The sequence below is a fragment of the Euwallacea fornicatus genome, chromosome 4 (assembly GCF_040115645.1).
Source record: "Euwallacea fornicatus isolate EFF26 chromosome 4, ASM4011564v1, whole genome shotgun sequence".
Lineage (NCBI taxonomy): Eukaryota > Metazoa > Arthropoda > Insecta > Coleoptera > Curculionidae > Euwallacea > Euwallacea fornicatus.
In genome coordinates, this window is record NC_089544.1 from 138,285 (window position 1) to 156,541 (window position 18,257).

At 37.6% G+C, this 18,257-nt stretch overlaps 4 protein-coding genes across 11 annotated transcripts; 2 read left to right on the forward strand and 2 right to left on the reverse strand.

Annotated features, from left to right (window-relative positions):
- Nucleotides 1-21: 21 nt before the first annotated feature.
- Nucleotides 22-7,683, forward strand: LOC136338910 (WD repeat domain-containing protein 83). 3 transcript variants are annotated; one of them, XM_066281720.1, is made up of 6 exons: nucleotides 22-371; nucleotides 497-670; nucleotides 740-1,036; nucleotides 1,091-1,199; nucleotides 1,261-1,554; nucleotides 6,078-7,683. In XM_066281720.1, exons 1-5 carry the CDS (start codon nucleotides 305-307, stop codon nucleotides 1,538-1,540), a joined length of 927 nt encoding a protein of 308 aa, XP_066137817.1. In that variant the 5' UTR covers nucleotides 22-304; the 3' UTR covers nucleotides 1,541-1,554; nucleotides 6,078-7,683. The 3 variants fall into 3 exon arrangements, with proteins under 3 accessions (XP_066137817.1, XP_066137816.1, XP_066137815.1); XM_066281719.1 differs by lacking the exon at nucleotides 6,078-7,683 and adding an exon at nucleotides 1,671-1,998; XM_066281718.1 differs by lacking the exon at nucleotides 6,078-7,683 and having other exon boundaries at nucleotides 23-371; nucleotides 1,261-1,619.
- LOC136338908 (uncharacterized) lies at nucleotides 1,831-5,987 on the reverse strand. Of its 6 annotated transcripts, none has more exons than XM_066281712.1 (6): nucleotides 4,629-5,986; nucleotides 4,190-4,269; nucleotides 3,003-3,162; nucleotides 2,681-2,943; nucleotides 2,134-2,502; nucleotides 1,831-2,076 (listed from the first exon to the last, which is right to left on the reverse strand). In XM_066281712.1, exons 2-6 carry the CDS (start codon nucleotides 4,258-4,260, stop codon nucleotides 1,992-1,994), a joined length of 948 nt encoding a protein of 315 aa, XP_066137809.1. In that variant the 5' UTR covers nucleotides 4,261-4,269; nucleotides 4,629-5,986; the 3' UTR covers nucleotides 1,831-1,991. The 6 variants fall into 6 exon arrangements, with proteins under 6 accessions (XP_066137809.1, XP_066137807.1, XP_066137806.1 ...); XM_066281710.1 differs by having other exon boundaries at nucleotides 4,190-4,288; nucleotides 4,629-5,984; XM_066281709.1 differs by lacking the exon at nucleotides 4,190-4,269 and having other exon boundaries at nucleotides 4,629-5,987.
- JhI-21 (Juvenile hormone Inducible-21) lies at nucleotides 7,604-15,840 on the forward strand. Its single transcript, XM_066281708.1, has 9 exons — nucleotides 7,604-7,745; nucleotides 10,369-10,597; nucleotides 10,808-10,923; nucleotides 11,716-11,841; nucleotides 13,371-13,512; nucleotides 14,487-14,610; nucleotides 14,919-15,119; nucleotides 15,176-15,437; nucleotides 15,503-15,840. Exons 1-9 carry the CDS (start codon nucleotides 7,604-7,606, stop codon nucleotides 15,640-15,642), a joined length of 1,482 nt encoding a protein of 493 aa, XP_066137805.1. The 3' UTR covers nucleotides 15,643-15,840.
- Nucleotides 15,772-18,165, reverse strand: Ns2 (nucleostemin 2). The gene is made up of 3 exons (XM_066281706.1): nucleotides 17,998-18,165; nucleotides 17,027-17,945; nucleotides 15,772-16,871 (listed from the first exon to the last, which is right to left on the reverse strand). The coding sequence occupies exons 2-3, from the start codon at nucleotides 17,943-17,945 to the stop codon at nucleotides 15,838-15,840; spliced, it is 1,953 nt and encodes a 650-aa protein (XP_066137803.1). The 5' UTR covers nucleotides 17,998-18,165; the 3' UTR covers nucleotides 15,772-15,837.
- Between the last annotated feature and the right edge of the window lie 92 nt (nucleotides 18,166-18,257).

Sequence of the window (18,257 nt, forward strand, 5' to 3'; positions counted from 1 at the left end):
TGATTTTATCTCTACAGATAACTCACACTATTTGTTGAAAAATGCCAAGAATAATACGGGAATTTTTGAATTGCGTAAGAAAATTTCTGTATTCTTAAACAGTTCTAGAATTCTGGCGTGAGACGCATGCAACTTCTATGCAAACGGTCGTTAACCCAAGACGCAGATCTTCACGTTGTTTTTGTGGGGTTATGTTCCAAAAGTGGTGGTTGAAGGTTTTTCTCTTTAATTTTTATCTTAAATGATTTTTTAAAGCAATAAATTAATAAAAACTTTCGAATAAATAAGTTCAGTTCAAGTTAAAATGGATATTCAATGCGTAAATACTATCGACTGCAATCAAGGCGGAATTAGAGCTGTTCGGTTTAACGGTGTGTACGTTGTTTGTCGTGTACGTGTGTGTAACAATACGAAATGAATATTACAATGTTTAACTTGACCGAAAATATGGATGCACTTTAATTTACTAATTTGCAATAGGGTTTCTCCCTTTCAGTTGACGGTTACTATTGCATGACATGCGGATCTGACAAAAAAATAAAGCTATGGAATCCTTATCGGAAACTATTACTGAAGACCTATGGAGGTCATGGAAATGAGGTGTTAGACGCTTGTGGCTCCTGCGATAGCAGCCAAATCCTTTCATGCTCCTCTGACAAATCCATAATAGGTATTGTGTACACATCTTTCTGTCACCATTTGATATTTACTACTATACTAAGTACCTACTTGATTCTAGTATGGGACGTGTCAACTGGCCAGCCTTTACGCAGGCTCAGAGGTCATGCAGCAACAGTATCTTGTGTTAAATTCAACGAAGAGTCATCTGTGGCAATTTCTGGTAGTCTAGACAACACTGTGATGTGCTGGGATTTGAGATCAAGAGCACAAACTCCATTCCAGATTCTAAAAGAGGCAAAAGACTGCATTTCTTCCATCAGAGTCAGTGACCATGAAATTCTAGTTGGATCAGTAGACTGTTCTGTTAGAAGGTACGATTTGAGGAATGGAAGATGTGATGCTGATTTTGTGGGGGGTAAGTTTAGTGTTTGACTGAAATATGAATCATTGTAGTATTATTCACGTCTAGCTGCCATAACATCCGCGACTTTCTCCCGAGATGGTCAGTGCATTTTAGTTGGTTCAGCAGACAATGTGGTGAGATTACTGGACAAGGATTCTGGGGAGCTACTTGGAGAGTATGTGTCAATTTTAATCTATTTAGTTTGATGTCGAAAGTAAGATGAATACTTTGCTTAGATACATAGGACACAAAATCGGCGGCTTAAGCATTGAAAGTGACCTTATGGCTAATGACAATTATGTCTTAAGTGGCTCTGTCAGTGGGGAGCTTTGGTGCTGGGATTTAGTGTCAACAGCAGTGAAGCACAAATTTGTCCATAACAGGAATAAGGCATTAAGTTCTCTGAGTGTTCATCCCAAGAAAGATGTTATTCTTACTGCCTCTGTTACCACAATTAAACTTTGGGGCAATCCTATGGATGTGGCGGAAGATCAACAGATAACAGAAAATGATTGATACGATGGACGAAAGTAAGTCTCCTTGTGGAGGCCTTGGAATTTATTTTAGTAATAAAGTCTATTTTGTCATGTAAAAATGAGTATACTGGCTTGTGACATCGCTTCAGCTGATAAATGAAATACTCCAGATTTATTACGAAAAACATTAACGTTTGGCCTGTCTGCAGCCATGTTTTAAACTCCGGAAGGTAGCACGCGGCCACAGTGCTTTGGTCGGGCAACTGAGTCGCCGTAGTACTAGCCTTGAGAATAATACGAGCAGTTTTGACCAAAATAATCACTTTCAAATAATGTTGTATACAGAAAGTTTTTATTTTATACGTTATTGAGCAAGAAAATCACCATGAAGACCATGCATATGTATGTATCAAATTTTCGACGTAACTGTAACAATAAGTAATAAATAATACGCTAACTATCGACTACAATAAGAATAAAAGCTTAAATTTTTAACAATGAAGTAATTTATATGTAGAAGTACATATCAAATTAGTTAAGTAGATTAATGACGTGATGTAGAGATGTAGAGAGTCCCTAAAAACTGTATTTTTTCTTAATACGAAAATGAATCTCCCTTACCCTGTGTGTTACGTGTGATGATTGTTCGAATTAGCCAGCGACGTCAGAGCTTCAGCAGCATCAATCTCTTCTTTTCCATGAACCAAAAGCATATCACAATCAATTTTACTAGATTTCTTCTTCAGGGACTTGTTGAAAGACCAGTCAATGTTGTAATTTCCCTCGTTTGGCCTGAATCTCTCAGCGCTCTGCAGCCACCTGGCAATCATTGAGTTTTTGTCACTTTCCGCTGCTTCAGCATTGGACAGTTCCGAACTCTGACAATCACGCATATACTTTTCCATGATATGGTTCTTATATTTGTTTGCAGATTGGGAGAACGGATTGTCTTGGTCCGCCTCAGTGGTGGAACTCACAAAGTAACACTGATTTTGAGACTCACTGCAAGTTTGAGAGAAATAAAGGGAATCCATTACTTGAATAGCTACCAAGAGCCACGAGTTAAACGAGGTTAATGCCAGTAAGAATTTGACCTGGGAGTTGATTCCTTTGAGTTATGCAAGATAAATTTGAATTTGGTCTCGCTATTAACGTTACCGAGCTGCACTGTTAGACTTACCTATTATTGTTATTATAAAGCTGCCCATAGTTGTGGTCTAGTTGGGTTTTAGCGAACTGCTCCTCGAACTTTTGCAATTCGGCGTCGTCATAAGTACATTCGGGCTCCTCCCAGATACTGTCTTCCGAGCATATACTAAAGTGTTCCACGTTCCCTTGTACTTGACTGTTGTATGTTTTTATAAGATCTCCCCAAGTTTTCCTTTGGGGGTTTCTACCTGCATTTTTCAGCTTCCGGCGCCAGTTAGCGAACCAATTGCAGACCTGCAACCACAGCAAGCTTAGTCGTTCTTTTTATGGTGATGTAAATACTGCATGTTTACCTGAATATACGTCAGTCCAGTTTGCACAGCCAGCATTTTCTTTTCGTCTCGATTTGGATATGGATTGTCCCTCCTGCGGATCAGCCAGTCTTTGAGGAAGCGCTTGATTTCGGGGGTAAACAGTCTTTTCAGACATCGTTTTTCATCGTCGTATGCCCTTCTGCAAAACAATAGACCGTTAGCACAGGCAAATTGTAGGAAACCCTACTTAAAGGTGCGTTATCGAAAGAGGGAAAGAAATCACCCATTCCATCCCAAGTCAACTTAGCTAGGGTCAGTGTCGCTATCCATGCAAATAAGGCTCTAACTCTTCTAGTGTTCCTGACATCACATAAAGCAATAGTTCAAAATTATTGACGATTTGTTTTGTGCCACTTTTTGCCCCCTACGACGAGGCAAGTACTATCTTAGCGTTTCTCAAATACGGTTTTGCATGATATAAATTGAATTTTCAAACCTGATTGGATTTTAAATCGATCGTTCAGTATGTTACTAAGGGTCAACAGATCGGCGTGTTGGCAAGATTATCAAAAGAGGAAACCGAGATGTGGCTATTGGTAAGTTTTGTGGGTTTTATGAAAATTCACACCCAGGCCAAGCTGCCACCAGAAAATCAATAAAGGTTTTCATCTTTTGATCTTATCTTTAAAATGAACGTTTATCTTACAACGCTATTCTGTCTGATGTACTAAATCTAATAATACTTGTATTAGTATCAATAGCAGTAATACTAGTAACTCTAATTGCACATTGAGAAATTTTATAGTTTCAAAACGCCATTTTATGATACTTTAAAGTGCGCAAGTACATTCAGATTTGACCAACTCTGCGTCTCTGTACATTCTTTATGTGAAACATCCTGTATATCAAATACAATGCGATGTGTTTTTACGATGTGGAGATATACTATATAAGAGAGGACAAAACGGCACATTTTTTAAAAATATTTTTAGATCGACAGTGTCGGGTTTCGCCAACGGCTCAGTATCGGAGACGACTGCATATGCAGTTTGAGGCACATTTCAAGCGTTACCTCTCGCTTGAAGGCCGAGTTATGTAAGATCGCCATGTAATAAAACATATTTAAGTGATTTTCAATTAAAATAATCTAAACCGTGGACACTCTGACTAAGCCACAACACATAAAAGTCCAAGCCAAACTCAAATAAGTCCCACTCGTCCCAAACCTGTTAATTTTTTTGTTCCGAACCGGCCTTTTCGCCTTTTCCCTAGAACATTCCCCCATCTGGAAGTCCATTTTGATTTTCTTTTAAAATAGAGGATTTCTAAGTCGAAAAAGATGTCATAAACGAAGTAAAAATAGATATGTTGGATAAAGTTCAAAAACAAGATTCCGTGGCCATATTGCTAATGCATGTAATTACTGTTTTCATTCATCAATTTCACATCTTGCTCGTGCAAGTCGATGATATCCAGGACTGCATCCTCAATGAGGACTTTGAGTTGATTTTCACATGAGTTAAATCCGTCACGTGGCCGCAAATCGCAAAACATGATTTAAGGCGAAGTTATATGGAAAACATGAGTCAGGTCGGCCACGTTCGTACTTGTTTTAGCTCGTTTATCCACGAAATTTAATTTAAACTGCACACCAATGTATCTTACCTCGGTTCGAGGGTGTACCGACGCGAAGGGACCATGCAAAAATCAATTTCATGTGAAATCATCTGTATAAACACCATAAAAGTTTGTGTGAAACTGAACTTACACAATCCGGAGACATTTGGATGCTGTTTTATTTTCAGATCTTTCAGTCTCCCGCGACGTTGTTTTTATAATTTGATCTCTATATCTCGTTTTGCTTGGAGGTAGTTAAATGTGTTGTTTGTCAATAGGTTGGGGTTACTTAAGTGTAGTCGATCGTGCTTAGGTACCGTGGAAGTTGGCAGAATTCGGTTCAACTGTATCAGGTACTACAGATCTACAGTCTCGTGTTTTTGTACTGCTATACACAGTCGTCATAAAGACAGTCTCGTGTGTATTTTAATTTTAGTTAAAGAATGTGTGAGAGTCGTTACGTATTGAAATTGTTCGATTTTGGTAGCTAATAAATATACAGGGTGTCCGTTTCAGGAGCTAAACCCTGGTGCTGTCGGTAACCTAAAAAGGTACAGGGTGGGTTCAATTGGGGAAAGTTGTGCAAATTGGAGCCGTTTATAAAATTTAAAAAATAATCCGATTGCTTTCGGAGGTATTCGAAAAATTTTAAAAAACGTTTTTATTTTTTCCTCAAGTTATTTGGCGAAATAGGTCAAAATTATTAACACTGCATTGGTGCAACTTTTCCTCGTCTACAACGTGATGACGTCATATTTGAAATTCGACGTTTCAATTTTCAACATGCGTCATCAACTTCGCTTCTTATGGGGGCCACTTTGTATTTTCTCCTTGTTGTGTTCGGCTTTTTTCCAATTAAAAGGATATATGGCATGTGAGGGTTCAGTTTTGTAGTTTGGTAGAAATATCTAAAACCTGCATAAGTAATAATCTAGTAGGGAGAGATCTGGGGACCGTGTCTGCCAGCGCATTGGAAATTACGAAGTGCAGCAAAATCGGTTAAATTTCTGTGAAGGCATGGAAAATAGTTTTAAGTTAATTGTTGCTTTAGTGGATACCGTTGTAACTAACATATTGCGATATAAAGAGCAACAATTTTCTATATAGCATATTTTGTGTTTCTTCACTTGAAAAACGTACCATGTTTGCCAATGTGTGATCATTACCGTAATCAGAAGAAAAATCTGAACTGAAAAATGTAAACATTGAAGATGACGTCTATAAGAAAAACCTAAGTTGATGATGGTTGTGGAAAATCGAAATGTCGGATTTCCAGTACAGCATAGCCACGGTATAGAAGAGGGAAAGTTGTATTGCTGAAGTATCAATAATTTTGAATTATCTCGATAAATAATGTGAGAAAAAAATTTAAACTCTTTTAATTATTTCAGCTTTTTTCATGCATCTCCGAAAGTAGTAGAGATTTTTGGGAACTTTATAATAGCATATTCTTCAACTCGTAAATGCCCCAATTTAACCGAACTCGTATCTTTTAAGGTTTTCCAGATCCCCCACAGTTGAACTCCAGAGACGGACGTCTTGTATAATATACCTAAAGATTCCCGATTAAGTTTTGCTTCTAATTGTAAAATTTTGTATAATAAAGTACTTTTTTCTATTTATAGTTTGTTAGTAGTGAAATAAATACAGGAGTCCATCCATATCCTCATGCTGATTAACCAATACGTTTACCGCATGAAAGTGAGACCCGTTTACACTTAACAATCGCCACATTATACAGGTTTAACCTCTTTTTCGCTCTTTGTCTTAATGTGCGTACTAGAAGAGGAACGCTGTTTCAGATGCACTGAAATTTGCCCTTCTCATCGAATATACCACGCAGCCGCTCTTTCACCCATATCGCATGGGACCCGAATTACAATGATTACAGATAGTGACAAAATTGTCCTAACTATAGTACAATTTATCGGCATTTCAAAATCTGCGATGCATCTCTTGCATGTCATAGTTCTGTCCACGAATTAGATAGTTCTCGTTACCTTTGAAATATTCATTTTCTGCGGTTTACGTATGTAGAGACGGTATGCTGAAAATATTAAAAAGCAAAATTGCGAAGATAACCAGAACAATTTAGCGAGTGGACAGCAAATAGCTAATATTAACTCCATTCTTGTATACTTCCGACTGATAAATAATACTCAGCTATCCTTGAACACATGAAACGAAGATGAATACAAGAAATGCCACACACAACAATCGCCAACCACTGGCTTCTAATCTACTTTTCGGGGCGTAAAAACAGCTACTCTTCAGCGATTAAGAAGAAGAATATTGGTTCACTGTGTATTTTGGCCTTTTCTATTTTTTCCCTAAGCAAAATTTCATCACTAAGTTGTCAAGAAAGGAGTTCATCCGAGTGTTTAGTAAAAGGAGAATGCTATTCTCGGTTAGTTTTAATTGGTAGAATGCAGTTCCATCGCTTCAATTGGCTTTATTGGCGTGTGAATCGTTATAATTAAAAATAAAGGAAAAATGAACAATTTGAAGTTTTTGAAACGGCACGTTCTTGACATCCACATCGTACATCTTTGCACCCGATTTACCGCACATTTTACCGTTACCGAGATTCCTGTGGCTGACTTGAAGAAACTCGCATTTTGTATACGAATATATGTGTTGTAAATATATCATTTCAGTAGATTGCACAACAAATAATGGGCGCACGCCGCTGTCTCCGAACTCGTTGGCTTCAGTACAATTCAAGGCAGCCGTTTGTACAAATATTTACCGCACTAAATCAATGCCACCACTCTAACACGAGGCCGCCGTAAAACGTATACCAGCAAAAGCGAGCGACGCATTGACTTTGGAGAAACGTTCGCGTACTGCAACGTATGCACAAGGATACGTTTTGTACGCGATATCGGATATCGACCGCGTATATTAAAAGTAAAAGCCACATGGCTGTAGCAGCAACGATTTCAAATCGGCGCTGACATGTTACTACTCGGTTAGAAAGTACCCAAAATTCGCAAAAAACTAATTAAACGATTTTGATCCTTATGGATTCGCCGGAGGCTTTAAACGGTCATGCGGCCAGCACCGAAACGTCCGCGTCCGGAAAACTAGAAGTTGATTCACCGAGGCTGAAACGAAAAATCACTTTGCTAAACGGGGTTGGATTGATCGTCGGGACTATTGTCGGTAAGCTCAAATCAATGCAGACGCTCAAAAATGTTTATTTCAAATCGCTAATTCAAAAGTTAATGTACTGGTGGGGGTGTTAGTTAATAGTATTTTAAGTGGCCTATTTATGATTTGAATTAAACTATCCAACACTGAATAAATGAATAAATTGTTCCTGAATAATTTTCTTTTTTTTTTGAACGCCAAAAATTCCTTTGGATCGCCGTGGATCTCCAGTTTTTGCTTTGACTTTGCGCTCTTAAGACTTTTCACTATTCTAATGATCGTCGAAAATTTTGTTTATGGGTACGTTTATCCGGTGGAATTGAGAAGCTGCAAAATGGTCCGAAATCGATGCGCAATGATTTACGAACGTACAGTGCGTTCTGAAAATACGGTAAAAGTCTCTTGCGAACGCTTAGTTCAAACTGTTCAAACAATTAGTACGATTAATTGAAGAATAAAACTGAGCTGAATTCGAAAATCTGAAAATTCAAGACGACAATCATAAGAAAAAAGGAAATTGATGATGGTTGTCGAGAATCGAAACGTCGTGTTTAAAATACAGCATCGCTCCGTTGCAGAAAAGCAAAAGTTGCACTGATGAAGTGTCGATCGTTTGAAATTTTTCCGCCAAATAACTGAGCGAAAAAAATTAAATATTTGTGTAAATTTGTTTATGTTTTTCTTAAGGTATTTGGCGAGATAACTCAAAATGATTGATGCTTTAATGGAGCAACTTTTGCTCGCCTACAACATGACAATGCTGCATTTGAAATTCAAAGTTTCGATTTTCAACAGCCATCATCAATTTTAGTTCTTCTTATGGATGCCATATTGAATTTTTACATTGTTGTATTCAGCTTTTTTTTCATTATGACAATGTATCATATGTTAAGGTTCAGCCTTACAGTGTAATGGAAATATGAAAAATACTGCATGAAAAAAAGTCAAAATTGAAGGTCATCGAAACATTTCAAATTTTTACATAACTTTAAATTGCGCAATTTATCCTCGACCTGCCGACCGACATCCTCCTGGTTGAGTTCTAGAAACAGGCATCTTGTATACTCTTGCTGGGTTACACCGAATCTGAGATATGAACTCAAAATAAATAAGAAGGTGCATAGAATTTAACTGGTGTTTTCAAACCTCCCTCTAATCGCCTTTTCTTAAATATTTTAAGTGCTGATGAATAATTAAAAACTCGTTACTTGTAAGAGCAAACTATTTAAATCCTGCAATAATTTTTTTAATTCGGGCTATCGGTTTATCTAAATCAGGGCATTATAGAATACTAAAATATTTGCTTTATCACTCTTTTACCTGCTTTATGTTCAATGTCGAGATCGTTGTGATAACCTAATATCACTGATAAAGGCAGGAGTTAGTTAGATATTTTAGCTTATTAAAGATATGGGAACTTCTTCCGCGGGAACCATGTAAACACTTACTAAACCATCGCACAATGGTAAAGTTTGGTTTATGCACGAGTTGCTTTTTTTCGATCGTATATATTTTTTTATTTAATTTTTTAATAATTAATTTCCTTTATTTTTTTTTTCAATACATTTGAATAGTAATTTTAATTTATTTATTGCACATGCTTCGGTTTTGCTGTGATCACTATACACACGTTTCTAAGCCTTATCTGCCTAAGTCATTTATTCCGCACTATCAATCCTGCAATCATTAAAACGATACAGGTGTGGATTTGAAAAAATTAATTGTTTGATTTGCACGCCGCGTGATAGCGTCGCACATGGATCATTTTGTTTATTTATTTACCTTTTTCATGTGTATTCTGTATCAATTTTACTTGCCAAAATGTTATTACTCTAATGGCATACTATTGTACAGTAAATGTAGGTCCTACATAGGCGCCTTCGACCGAAATACCCAACTCCTACACATCAAGAACATTTAACCAGTGTTGGGAAGTTTATTTTTATTTATGAAGGTAGTTTGAAACAGGACATTGAGCATGCCGGACATATCATTTCGCGTTATAAAAATGCTCGGAATTTCGATACATTCCTAATTTTATATCTCGGATTTCCTGTCAATTTTTGTAATTTTTAACAATGCTGTTATAAATATTTTGATAATTCAATAAAGATTAAAGTGGACCCTTCTTGTTAACAATTTTCATTAGAAATATTTCAGTTATGTAAGTAAATTAGTTAAATGCTTCGTATCCTAACTAATCACGATTTTATCACTTGATTGACGGAAAGTAGTTTGACTAGTTCTGTGAGTATTAGCCGTTAAAATTTTAATTCGGATACTCTTGTGGCAGAGACTAGACATGTATTTACCCGCCTAATTGATTACCTTTGATAGAGGTCACGTTATGTAAATCTAGGGGACCAAAATTATTGGAATTTCCTGAGTGTTTTTCTAGTTGAAAGTGTAAACATCAGTCTCAAATCTAAGAAAAAAACGAAAAAAATAATAACATTTATTTCAGTATTTTCTTGACTTTTTGGTGACTCACATATCTTAGGAATGTTATTCACCAAACTGTTAAGAAAGGTTTTCAGAAGACTCCCAAAGGGAGATGACAATTCCAAGAATTGAGAATAGTATTTCCAACTATCGACGTTAGTGTTACGATACCAGGGCTTTATTTTCCTTTCAGGAAGTGGGATATTTGTCTCTCCTACCGGAGTCTATGTGGCGACCCATTCTGTGGGGATGTCCATAGTGATATGGAGTTTGTCCGGACTCTTCTCCATGCTTGGAGCCCTTTGCTATGCTGAACTGGGCACCTCCGTAACGCGATCTGGCGGGGACTATGCCTACATTTATGTGGCCTTTGGGCCACTAGCAGCTTTTCTTCGATTATGGATGGCCATGCTGATTATTCGGTGTGTAGCAAAAAAACCTTCCTTGCCTGGTACTAACTATGTAGTTGCAATACCTATATTTTCGTACTTACTGCCATGTCTGGTACCCATAGAACTATTTTCTACAATGCATTATATATCTGTCTTGCCAGCCCGCTACCTCATTATCAATGTTACGTAATACTTCTAGTGAGTTTTGTATTTGACGGGTATTTCTTTCTCTATCTCTAGACCAACAACGCAAGCAATTGTTGCTATAACTTTTGCAGAATATGCTGCCAAGCCATTTTTCACGGAATGCAAACCACCGGACAATGCCGTTAGATTGCTAGCAGCGGTGTGCTTGTGTAAGGTTATTTTTTAAAGTCTTGTAGATGATGATTGTTAGAGCCTGGCCCCCCTTAAAAATACATTCAAAGACCCGATTGAAACGCAAAGCGGCTCCAACACTGACCTTTCAATTTAATAGTCATGATAATAAAAATATTCGTTCACCGAATTCCAGTAATGCTAAATCAATAGTTAAATTTAAGGTTTGCCGAAGGGCTCAAGGCTCTCTGAAAATGTTTGGTAAATGCGTCAGCTTTATTTTTGTCTATGTAACGCTCTGTTCCAGTTCTTACTTATTTATTACTATTATTATTTTTTTATATTCTTTACCAGTAAAATTTTCCTTTTTCTTCTGGCCAGGGCCGGCCTTAGCAAATCCGGAGCCATACGTCCACAGTCAACCACTCGTCCTAGCGTAAACTCTTCATTTTCCTATTTTTTGTCCTATATTGAGGTCCTGTTCTTTGCAGGAAAACGGCTATTAAATCGGAAGGTCAAATCTGCATATTTTGCTGTACTTCGGTTGAAAGCGAGCGGGATTAATGGTGATCCTAAATGAATTCCAGTGCCGCATTTAATCATTAAATATGACTCCTATTGGCCTTCCAAAGAGTTATTCGGTATGAAATCACGACTAATTAGGCTTGAATAGAGCGGTAATTAATCTTCTATTCGTCTAAGTCCCGTTCGTATTTTCTGCACATTTACTTCCCACCAATCAGCTCTGAAATATGATGTGTCTTTATCTTGAAGACTGCAAGTTGATTTTTTTACATATTTCTGTTTTTTTTGTGTTCATTTTAATTTAGGTCTGCTCACTACCATTAACTGCCTGAGCACCAGACTCTCAATGAGGATACAGGACATCTTTACTTTTGCCAAGCTATTCGCTTTAATTGCCATTATCTTGACCGGTCTCTACTTCCTCGTTACAGGTAAGTGGGCAATCTCAAGAATATCATTAACCACATCCATCAATCCACCGTCAGTACCTAAACAACCTCTAATTATTACGTATGTTTCGTCGGGTTAATTAATGATTATTCGTTAATGGAGCGTTCGATTAAGTTTGAGCGTGTCTGCAAAGTAGCTCGCAAATACGCATTTCTGTGTGAAATTTGAATTGTATCACCCATGCAATGGCAGTGGTATATGGATGGTTATTTGATACCAGACGCAGTGGCGGAGACACGGGATCGTCGCTTCTGGGACCGAACTGTAGAGGTCACGATAACGATCACATGAGTTCCTAAAAGGAGCTGTTGGTGGGCCCTTAATAGCGTGCTCAATTAACGTTTAGCTATGTTTAGTTGGAAAAAAAATGTGAAACCCAACCATGTATATCGAAAATGGTGCAGTTTATCACCATGGGCCTATTAGCATATTTTTATTATTTTACACAGTTCCTCCGTCCTTCGAAATATCTCCATAGTGACACGGTACGCCCGGTATAACTGCAATAATTTGTTATATAATCGTATGACTTGTGATACATGACTGCAATTTTCTGTTACATTTCTGTTCCGTAACGGTAAAAGCCCTTGAAGTCTAGGTATAGCATAAAACAGCACAATAAAACAGGCAATTGAGTGTAAATAATAAAAGAGAAAATTGAATTCTAAAATACAATCGAGTTTCTACGTGATATTCGCTTCAATAACTGGATCTGTCTTTCAGACAATCTTACATAATTACACAAGAGGATTATTTATGGTAACCTTGCCATTTTCACTACCGCTCTGTTAAAGGATGAATGGTAAAGAGCGCTGTTTACAACAAAAATGGAACATGCCGAAAATTATTTTTATAAAAAAAGCAGCGGCTTGTCAAATATATTTTTTAATATATTCAGGATCCCATCAATGAGAACGCCTGTGACCACTGGTGAAGTTAAAAACATTGTTGTCCCCTTAAAAGATACGTCTTTGCACATAGTTCACCCTCTCCAATTTTCAGAAAAATGTTTAATGCATTAACGTATTAAACAGTTTTATTGTTATTCACATTAGGAAAACCCCGTACATCAGGCAAGAAGCCAAAAGGGACTCATGTTTCTATGAACAGTTTCCCTAAAATCATCTACAGATTCCTCCTCTATATTGTTGATATACTGTCACAAAACGCCCTGTATATATTAAAATGCCCGGAAAAAGAACTTGATTAATTACGATCACGTTTCAATTATTCTGTTTAATGACCGTTTCATTGCACCACCACCTTTCGAGACACTCTGTCGTCGTTCGATTCTAACGTTATCTAGGTCGTACCCACCTGCAAGAAGCATCTCTATCTGCGATATTCAATTGCGCACTCGATTGAGCAACAATAATGCATTATTCATGTTGTTACAGGTGAAGAAATGTTTATGTTAATATTTGAGTTACATGTTTTCCTGTTGGGTTCGGTTTTATTCGTAAAGGTCAACATCTTTAAAATCTCTACTGATTTCATTATCATGTTACAGGACACACTGAGAATTTCCAGAACGCATTCGAAGGCAATTATGATATCTCCAGCATCGCTTTAAGTTTCTACTCGGGTCTATTTGCCTTTGGTGGGTGGAATTATCTCAATTTCGTTACTGAAGAGCTGAAGGATCCTTATAGGTAAGTAGATATCCAGGTCAAGTGAATTTGCTGGAAGGGGCGGAGGGTTAATCAATTCTCGAAGCCCTATACTCGTAGATATTTTTGTGCGAGCTCAATTGTATTGAAAATTGTTTTTATCGGGGAGAAGATCGGTTGGGAAATAAATTGGCTTTATTCACAGAAAATACGTCCGAGATTAAATGGGAGAAGTTTCAAGTTCTGTGTTATTCGCTTCGTTATTGAATGCTCTCCTTATCTTTAATTCAGACTCGACTGAATGGGGAGTGAACTAACGTTTATCGAATTTAATGAATACGAAGTGCTCGATTTTGCTTTTCGTGCACTTCCCGGAAACCATTCGTCTTTTGTCATTCACTTTACAGCAATCTCGCTTTTGCTTTAATTTCTTTGTTACTGCCAGATCCGGCCTTAGCAACTCTGGCGCCCTGGACGGAATTTTTATCGGCGCCGCTTTAGGCTAGCCGCCCAGCCCATAAAGCCGGTACTGGTTGCTGCCTTCATTCTTTGCACTAAAATTTTTATAAGTGCAATATCAGTGAATGAATAGCTTTAACGGCATGACTGTTAAAAAAAATCATTTAATAATGCTCTGCTTCTTAGACATTAAATTTTATGGCATAATCCGACACGTTATTGCTCGAAATAGGTGTTATGGCTAAGTGTATGATTATACGCGAGCACTAAAAATCTGTAGGTATTAAACGAAACGTATACAGGGTGTCTCTTTTTGGAACCCAACCATGGGGATCTGGCAATTATTAAAGATACGAGGTGCGTTAAATTGGGGTGAATTGAGAGTTCCAAAATGAATTAAGATTTGAAAAATTTCTATCCAAATATTAATTTTTTCTTATTACTGTGTATGTGTGTTCTTCACTGAATTTAGATTTCGCGACTTCCAGATTATCTTCTCGTAATTGACCTTCATCCTTAACATGCAGATAGTAGGTAATAACCCTTCTTTCTTTCAGAAATTTGCCAAGAGCAATATGGATCGGTCTGCCAGTGGTCACTATCGTATACGTCCTGGCAAATGTGGCTTATTTCGCCGTATTATCAGGAGTTGAGATGGAAAGTTCCTATGCTGTGGCTTTGGTAAGTACTTACCTGCATGACCTTTAATACAGTGCTATTTTAGGGTACTATTTCTCAGGTCGTTGAAGGATTCGTATTAACATGTAGGTCGACATGCAATCGCTCCGTTGCCGAGATAATAAAAACATAACATTTTTCACCTCTGAAAGTCGGCAACGGAGCAATGGATGATCGACCTACATGATGTTTTTTTTGGTAAAAAGACGTCAGGGATTTCACGCCAGTTCAGGAACACTTTGTAGAAAGCAAAAAAACTATAAAATATCATGTTTTTTGTTTTAAATAACACTTTTTAACATCTTTTTTAGTCTTTTGGATTGAAAACATATGGGAGTTTCACATGGCTTGTGCCAATTTTCGTAGCCCTCTCTTGTTTTGGGGGCGTTAATGGCATATTGTTCACCTCAGCGAGACTGTTCGTCACCGGAGCCCAGGAGAGACATCTACCAGAGATATTTTCGTACATTCACGTCCGCAGGAGCACTCCCATTCCCAGTTTAATTTTCACGGTAAGCTCCAACGTTTACCTCATTTTTAAAAGTTTTTTATTCCCAAAAATTGGTAGTGCGCGGCTTCTCTGGCGATGCTATTTGTCAGAGACGTGATTGTCCTGATAAACTACTACGGACAGATATTGTGGTTTTCTGTGGCGGCCAGTATAGCCGGAATGATGATCTTGAGGTACCGGCAACCGGACGCCCCAAGACCTATACGGGTGCACACATCCATTCCTATTATCTTCTTGTGCGCTTGTGGATTTTTGATCTTGTTCCCCATTCCTTCCCAACCATGGAACACGATCATTGGAGCGGCCATAACTTTGTCAGGTCGGTATAATAATTTATTGATCATCTCAATTACTTTTTTGATTGTTATGTATATATATATGTAGGTATTCCTGTTTATTATTTATTTATCAAATGGAGAAAGGCTACCGATTGTTCATCATGTAGCGCAAGGATTACAAGGTTCTTACAGCAGCTCATGGAATTAACTTCGCCTGAAGCCACCCAGCTCCTATCAAAGTCTTAATTTTTTTGATATACTATTTACTTTTAAGTATACAGTTTTTGGAATCTTAAGTACTGTAGAATGATTTTTGTATGTATTTTACCTACCCATGTTACCGACCAACCACAGATTGAATATCATAAAACGAAATTATTATACAAAGATATTTATTGAAACAATTATAGAGTGATAAGTGGGAATAAAAGAATGTTAAATCTATTTTTTGGCTTTATAACCTTTACTAACCTTCCTAGTCCTGTTCCTATTTTTCACGTTGGTCACCTCGTAAAAGTTGCTGCCAATCTTCTTCCTCCTCTGCGCTCTTTCTAAGGCTCGTTTCTGCTTACTAGTCAACTTCTTTCCTGTTTTAGGTGTATTTGAATCTTCCAAAGATAGATTATCCACTTTAAACTCCCCACTGGCACACGCCACCTTTGGTGTGTCATCATAGTCATTGGTGTCCATGTCGGAATAAAAACTTATCTCCGAGGAGTCATCTGAGTCTATGTCTTCTCCATTTTTCAAAGTGTCATCTTCAGTAATCAACGAAGAATCACCAGAGTTCTGCAAATTTTCATCAGCAACCTTTTCTCTCTCCTCATATTCTTCTACAGCTTTTTCCAGGTCTTTAATTGGTTCTAATTCTTTAATGTCTTCTCCTTCATAATTCAGGCCTACCCTGATTTTCCCGAAGTCTTGAACCACATTAAGATTACTATTTTCGTCGTCTACGTTCTCTTCTTTACTTAGTCCTGTTTCAAATCCCGGAGGACACACGAAGAACGGCAATTTCCCTCTTTGCCAATCATTTAGAATCATTTTTGCTACACTGGAAATATCCGGTTCCCCCCCTTTAAGCAATCTACCAGATCTCTGTGCCATTTTTTCCAGAAAATCTATTGAATCTTTCCAATCTTCCACTTTGTAAGTTTTAATTATATAATCTTTTTTAACTCTTTCCAAAACAGCCGCTATGTAGTCTTCGGGATTGTTGACTAGCTCCACACGCACCACGCCTTTTAGGACCTTTTCTGTGTCAGTTTCTGCAGATGGATAAACCACACCTGGACAGTCAATCAGATAAATTCGCCTCATTAATGTGATATATTGCCAAACTTTAGTTTCACCCGCAATTGGAGCTACTTTGCAAACTTTCTTGCTTCGTAGTGTATTGATTATTGAAGATTTTCCCACATTTGGGTAACCAATGAAGCCTACTGATATTTGTTTCTTGTCAATGTGTAGTTTAGCTGAAAAAAGGAAAAGCAATTGAAATGTCTTAAAGGAGAAATGAGGGTTATTAATTATTTAAGTTGTTTTGAGTTAGACAGCATTATCAGGTAGATTGTGGCTGTACCCACTTACGTGTCTACTTACCAAATAAGTATACATCAAATTTGCTTACCAAATTGCCTTAATAAATTTATCAAAGATCCTTTGCCAAAGGGGTGTGTTAAGCTTGCATGAAAAGCAACTGTTGGATACTCTTTACTCAAAATTGCAACCCATCTTTGAGTAACCCAAGTGGGAACAAGGTCCACTTTGTTTAAAATAAAGATTAAATGTTTATGGGGTTTCTCTGTCTTGAGAAATTTCTCCAAATATGGCGATCTAGTACCCATTGGATCCCTAGCATCAAGTGTTTGGAGCAAAACATCAGAACTGTCAATAACTTTGTACAATTCGTTCCAAATCCTCTTTGACTGACCAGCACCCATTACCCAATCCCTGGGGATATCTTTGACTCCTTCATTATCACGAACAATATTTGAATCAGCTTCATTGTTGTACTCTTCTTGCCTCTTTTGGGCAAGCTCTGAGAACTCATCCAAACCCCTAACACTAACATTTGGTCTTTTCCTATGCTTTTTTGGTCCAAACACACTCTCAAAGGTTTCGGTGTCAAGCAAATGAACTCTAGCATTCTTTGCCTTTTCATTTAAAAGTGTTATGGGAAGCGTTGTTGGTTTCATAACTACTTGATAGGGGTTTTTAACAGCTTCCCCCAATTCATTTTGAAATTTTTGCAAGGCATTTTGGGATATAACCCTAGAGTTCCCGAACCACCTCTGATTAGGTTCTACTCTTGCTTGAGTGCCAGAGGGTAATTTACCTTGAAAGGGAGCTGGTGTAAGAATGTTTCCTTTCTTGTCTCGCTTTGCTTTGAAATTTCTATACATTTGAAGGCGCTTGATGGTGCCTTTAGTACGAGGCTTGGCAACCCCTCTGAGGCCATCTGTAGATCTTTCAGGGTTCATAGAATGACCCGATCTATTGAAGCCTTGCTTACGGGGAGCTCCCCCGGTTGAATTTACTTTCGGCATCTGAAATGTGGTATTAATTTAGAATTTTACGAAGTATGCTCAAAAACTTTACCGCTGAAATGTCTCGGCAACTTCAACAACGATTAGGAGTTCTGTGTAATTAATTTTAACTAATAATATAAGAAAAGGAAAACACAAACACGTTGATTTTTGATAGGTTATGTCTTTAGGTCAAAAATCTAACAGCATCAGTTGAATCAGCTGATTGTTCCTAAATGGCGTTTAAGCTCGAGTTTTTTATGGTTCCGATTATACACGAACAGTCTGTATGCATTTGTACGAGGTCTGGTCGATAAGATCTTGGACTGAAAA

Excerpts from the sequence above, each read along its gene's own strand:
- LOC136338910 (XM_066281720.1), top strand. The coding sequence starts at position 305 with ATGGATATTCAATGCGTAAATACTATCGACTGCAATCAAGGCGGAATT. Across the intron at positions 671-739 it reads CTCTGACAAATCCATAATAG|TATGGGACGTGTCAACTGGC; the intron begins GTATTGTGTACA and ends ACTTGATTCTAG. Across the intron at positions 1,200-1,260 it reads TCTGGGGAGCTACTTGGAGA|ATACATAGGACACAAAATCG; the intron begins GTATGTGTCAAT and ends TACTTTGCTTAG.
- JhI-21 (XM_066281708.1), top strand. The coding sequence starts at position 7,604 with ATGGATTCGCCGGAGGCTTTAAACGGTCATGCGGCCAGCACCGAAACG. Across the intron at positions 10,924-11,715 it reads GCTAGCAGCGGTGTGCTTGT|GTCTGCTCACTACCATTAAC; the intron begins GTAAGGTTATTT and ends ATTTTAATTTAG. Across the intron at positions 14,611-14,918 it reads GTTCCTATGCTGTGGCTTTG|TCTTTTGGATTGAAAACATA; the intron begins GTAAGTACTTAC and ends CATCTTTTTTAG.
- Ns2 (XM_066281706.1), bottom strand. The coding sequence starts at position 17,945 with ATGCCGAAAGTAAATTCAACCGGGGGAGCTCCCCGTAAGCAAGGCTTC. Across the intron at positions 16,872-17,026 it reads AAATTTATTAAGGCAATTTG|CTAAACTACACATTGACAAG; the intron begins GTAAGCAAATTT and ends TCCTTTTTTCAG.
- LOC136338908 (XM_066281709.1), bottom strand. The coding sequence starts at position 4,705 with ATGGTGTTTATACAGATGATTTCACATGAAATTGATTTTTGCATGGTC. Across the intron at positions 3,163-4,628 it reads CGGTACACCCTCGAACCGAG|AAGGGCATACGACGATGAAA; the intron begins GTAAGATACATT and ends ATTGTTTTGCAG. Across the intron at positions 2,503-2,680 it reads CTTTATAATAACAATAATAG|TGAGTCTCAAAATCAGTGTT; the intron begins GTAAGTCTAACA and ends TCAAACTTGCAG.